General features: G+C 53.6%; 1 protein-coding gene across 1 annotated transcript in view; it reads right to left on the bottom strand.

The window, feature by feature from the left end:
- Nucleotides 1-3,083, bottom strand: part of MONBRDRAFT_8191 (uncharacterized protein) — a gene marked incomplete at both ends in the record, with an annotated part of 10,240 nt that extends 7,157 nt beyond the window's left edge. The window contains 9 exons of the mRNA XM_001745727.1: nt 96-395; nt 512-669; nt 756-820; nt 917-1,122; nt 1,376-2,152; nt 2,311-2,365; nt 2,481-2,631; nt 2,729-2,864; nt 3,069-3,083. Coding sequence (XP_001745779.1) covers nt 96-395; nt 512-669; nt 756-820; nt 917-1,122; nt 1,376-2,152; nt 2,311-2,365; nt 2,481-2,631; nt 2,729-2,864; nt 3,069-3,083 — 1,863 coding nt within the window. The remainder of the gene's footprint in view (nt 1-95; nt 396-511; nt 670-755; nt 821-916; nt 1,123-1,375; nt 2,153-2,310; nt 2,366-2,480; nt 2,632-2,728; nt 2,865-3,068) is intronic.
- Nucleotides 3,084-3,842: the final 759 nt, after the last annotated feature.

Genomic DNA, 3,842 nt, shown 5'->3' with positions numbered 1-3,842 from the left:
CTAGTTGGGGAGCAATTAGCAGAGGAAACAAAGCCGGGGGGGGGGGGGGGGGGTGGCACGGTTCTTTTATCAAAGGTTGAGAGCGCAGATCAGACCTTGGTGGCACCGAGTGCGTAATCGGTAATGCCGCAGCGCTCGAGGGCAGCAACGGTCGCATCTTTCGCACTGAGCTTTGGGTCAAGCTGCAACGCCAACTGATACTTCTTGGCAAACTCATCAAAGAGGAAGCGGTGAGGAAAGCCGTGCTGGCGAATCTTCGTTGTTTCCATGACACCCGTGTAGCGGAGTTGACGCAAGACTTGGTTCACCAAAAACAAATCTGGTTTCTTGACGTCGTTTGGCTTTAAGCAACGGATAAAGTGGGGGCTACAACTCTTAATCTTGGCCATAAGAACCTGCATGAATGAAGAAGGGTGGGCAGGTGGCGACCAGACTTGTGAGTGAGGAGACAATGGCGACTTGGCAACACCTCCATCTTCAGCTGACCACATGCAACGAGCCCAGTGCCTACCGTCAAGCTCTGGCGAAAAACAGCAGCAACGGTAGGAGCTGCTTTAGATTGCACGCGCACCACCCGGCGTGACTTGCGGGATACGCCGCGATCCTTCCGCGAGAACATGTGTTTGGCCATGCGCACAAAGCGATTGCCACCGCTTGCACCGTCCCCATCTGTCGACAAAGCCAACAATCCAGCTTTGATGAGATCTTCCGAGGGGCAGAGGTTTAGAGAGACATGGCTGTGCAATCCGGCTCACCATCATGAGAGCCACCACCGCCTTTCATGCTCTTGCGAGAAGATTTGAAGCGAAAGCTTGCTTTCCTGTTAGAGCAGATGCGGGTGCATCACAATGGTGAGTCAACCCAGGCCACTGGCGCTTCAACGCTGCTTCAGATGACTCGAATGAAAATGGCTTACGCCTTTTTGTTGGACTGGCGCATCTTTTTCATCTGGGTGCGATCTGATTCAGCCGACGAAGCTGCCGTCGCGGTACCAAACAGCGCCTGCACGAGGGCGTTGCCAGATTCGGCGAGGACATCGGCGAGGCCTCCCGCTAGCTTGTCACGATTACGGGACAGGAATTCGTCCGAAGTGTAGGTTACTGGGCCGGCATAGTGCTTGATCTAAACAACATGACATATGCGCCACATGCGTGAAGGAGTCAAGAGGAGGAGTTGGCTGGTTGCGGCAAAAAGGACTGTATGGTGCAAAGATGTTGTCATCTTTGCCCGTCTTAGCAGTACATCTGGAGCACGCAGAGCGTGGAGCACAACAAAGAAACCGATGCGGCGGCAAAGCCAGAGAGGAGGGGGAGAGAGAAGCTGAATTTGATGGGTGGGTGTTTTGAGTTGTTGTCAATGAGACTATCAAACTTACCGTAAAAGTCAGATCCGAGCCGCCTTGCGCAAAATAAACAGAGCTACTCTTGCCGTGCAGGTTGAGCTTGTCTTGTAACGAGCGCTCAGTTGCGCGTGGAAACCGCGAGGCCTCATCGATGAGCAGCAGTAGGCCAACCGGTTTCTTGATAATAAGGTCCACCTGGGCCTTGTTGTCGGTGTAGTCGATGATGGTCCCTTGAATGCCCTCGGACTGATATTCCATAAGTTCGAGTTTGAAGATATGGGACACGAAAAAAGCCTGCAGCTGCTCATTGGCGGCGTTGATGCAGAGCTGTTCAAAGCCATTGTAGTCAAACTTCTCGAACCCAAAAATGTCCAAAATGCCAATACAGGGATAGTTGGACGTGTCGTCATTGGCGGGGCGAAGGGCTTGGTTGGCACGTTCAAAGAGCCAGTCAAAAACGCGATTATAGAGCTCCTTGGCGGTGGCATCGCGTAGATCCTCGGCCTGCACGGGCATCAGTGGCTTGACAAACGTTTCGCCGGCCGTGGTGATGGCTTGAGTCAGCCAGCAATTGCCCAGCTCTTCGACGTCGACATCCAGCAGGGAGGCGACATCGTCCAGAGCGTCGGGATTGGCAATATCGGCGTGCTCATCATCGGCGGTGCTAATTTGCACTTCGCCAATGAGTAAGACCGCCAACAGCAGCTCCTCGAGCTGTCGTTGCTGGTCGGGCGTGATACCAATGGTAGCCATGGCTTCGCTGAGCTCGGCCCAAGCTGCAGCTTCCTCTTTCTTTTTGGCCTTGTCAGACTACAAGCGATTAGGGACATGTTACAGCAAACACATGCACGCAGGATGAATAGAGCATAACGCCGGCACGCGGGCGGGGGGAAGGCAAAGCAGCATGAGCACGGGTTCCGATGGGTGGTGAAAAAGGCAAAGCAGGGTGAGTGAAGATGGGTCGATACCTTGTTAGGGGGCAGATAGTTGAAGCGCCGGCCTTTCACTTTGAAAGTCTCGGCTCTATTCCATCAAGTTACGGTTGAATGAGCGAGGCACAGGCAGAGGGAGAGCGGAAGGGCACGGAGAGCAGCTTTAACGGATGCGGCACTTGGATCAAGGGTCTTGATTGACTCACAGATCTTCGGCCATGTTGCCAATCAAGTAACGAAACACATGAAAGGTCTCTTCTCCGGGGGCGCGGGCAGTCACGCGTGATTTCTCCAGAAGGTAGCGGGACATGCGCGCGCCCACGGGCATGGGAAGACCGTTGTCCATATTGTAGACCACTAGAAAAAACAAGCCCGAGATATGCCACGTCAAGGTTGTCAGGGAACCGGGGCAGGGGCCGGGTGTAGTAGGGTTGAAATGAAGCTGCTATCTGACCTTCAAGGAATTTGCCAAAGCGGGATGAGTTATCATTGAGTTTAGTGGCAGCATTGCCAAAAGCCTCGAAGATGGGGTTGAGGCTGAGGATGCGCTGACACAGGACGCTGCCATGGCCACTGGTTTCCAGCAGGTGCTGGAGGATCAGTTTGGTCGTTTCAGTCTTGCCAGCTCCTGATTCACCGCTGGAGACGATTTGGTTTGCAAAGGGGTTGAAGGAATTTTTTTTTTTTTTTTTTTTTTTTTTTTTTTTTTTTTTTTTGTCGGGGGTGAGTTCCCGCATTTTGACAAGCTCTCTGGGAGAACGGGCGGCAGGGTTATACATGCTCGGAAAACCAACCTGATCAATGCGCATTGGCTCTGGGAGCTGGCATGAAGTTGCTGCGTGTTGTGCAAAACAAGGGTGGCAGGGGCACGGGGCTGATATGAGGGAGCGTGGGTGAGTTGGTTGGCATAGTAGGGCGTCGGGCGGAGAGCGTACACGAAGAGCGCGGGCAGCCACTTGATAAACGTGAGGCGGGAGCTCTGACTGGATGTCAGCCTCGTATTTACTCATTTGATGGTGGCCATAAATCTTGAGCTGTTTCATGGGATTGACTATCGATGCAACAGATGGGCAGGGGCGGGTTGGTTGGTGGTGCGAGCAAAAGAGGAGGAGGGACAGACAGAATGGGGCAGCGACACAATGAGTCGTCATGAAGGGGGAGATTCAGGTGCGGAAGGGGGTGAAAGCCAAAAAAAAGAGGAACAACAGCAACAACAACAACAACAACAACAACAACGGCGTGCAGTCTCATACGGGCGAGAAGGATGTCGCCGACGTAGGTGTAGATGCTGTTTTCATCATATCGATGCTTGAGGGCGGCGAGCAGGGAGGCTTCCGAGAGGGGATTGAGCTTGACCAGATTGGCGGGAACATGATCGAGCTTGATGCTGTAAATGTCGACCTAGATGATCCCAGCGCAATGACAAGAAAGGAACCCCGGGACTGAGGCCTGCCGAGGGACTGGTTGCAGCTAAAATCGAGTCGAGGCAGGCCATTGGCGCGCGCACCTCATCCGCCTCAACATCAATATAGGCGCCTTGATCGGCCATCACGACGTTGTGAAGCAGC

Source organism: Monosiga brevicollis, genomic scaffold (genome assembly GCF_000002865.3).
Source record: "Monosiga brevicollis MX1 MONBRscaffold_10 genomic scaffold, whole genome shotgun sequence".
Lineage (NCBI taxonomy): Eukaryota > Choanoflagellata > Craspedida > Salpingoecidae > Monosiga > Monosiga brevicollis.
Note: the sequence above shows the minus strand (reverse complement) of the source record. Positions and strands in the feature narration are given on the sequence as shown.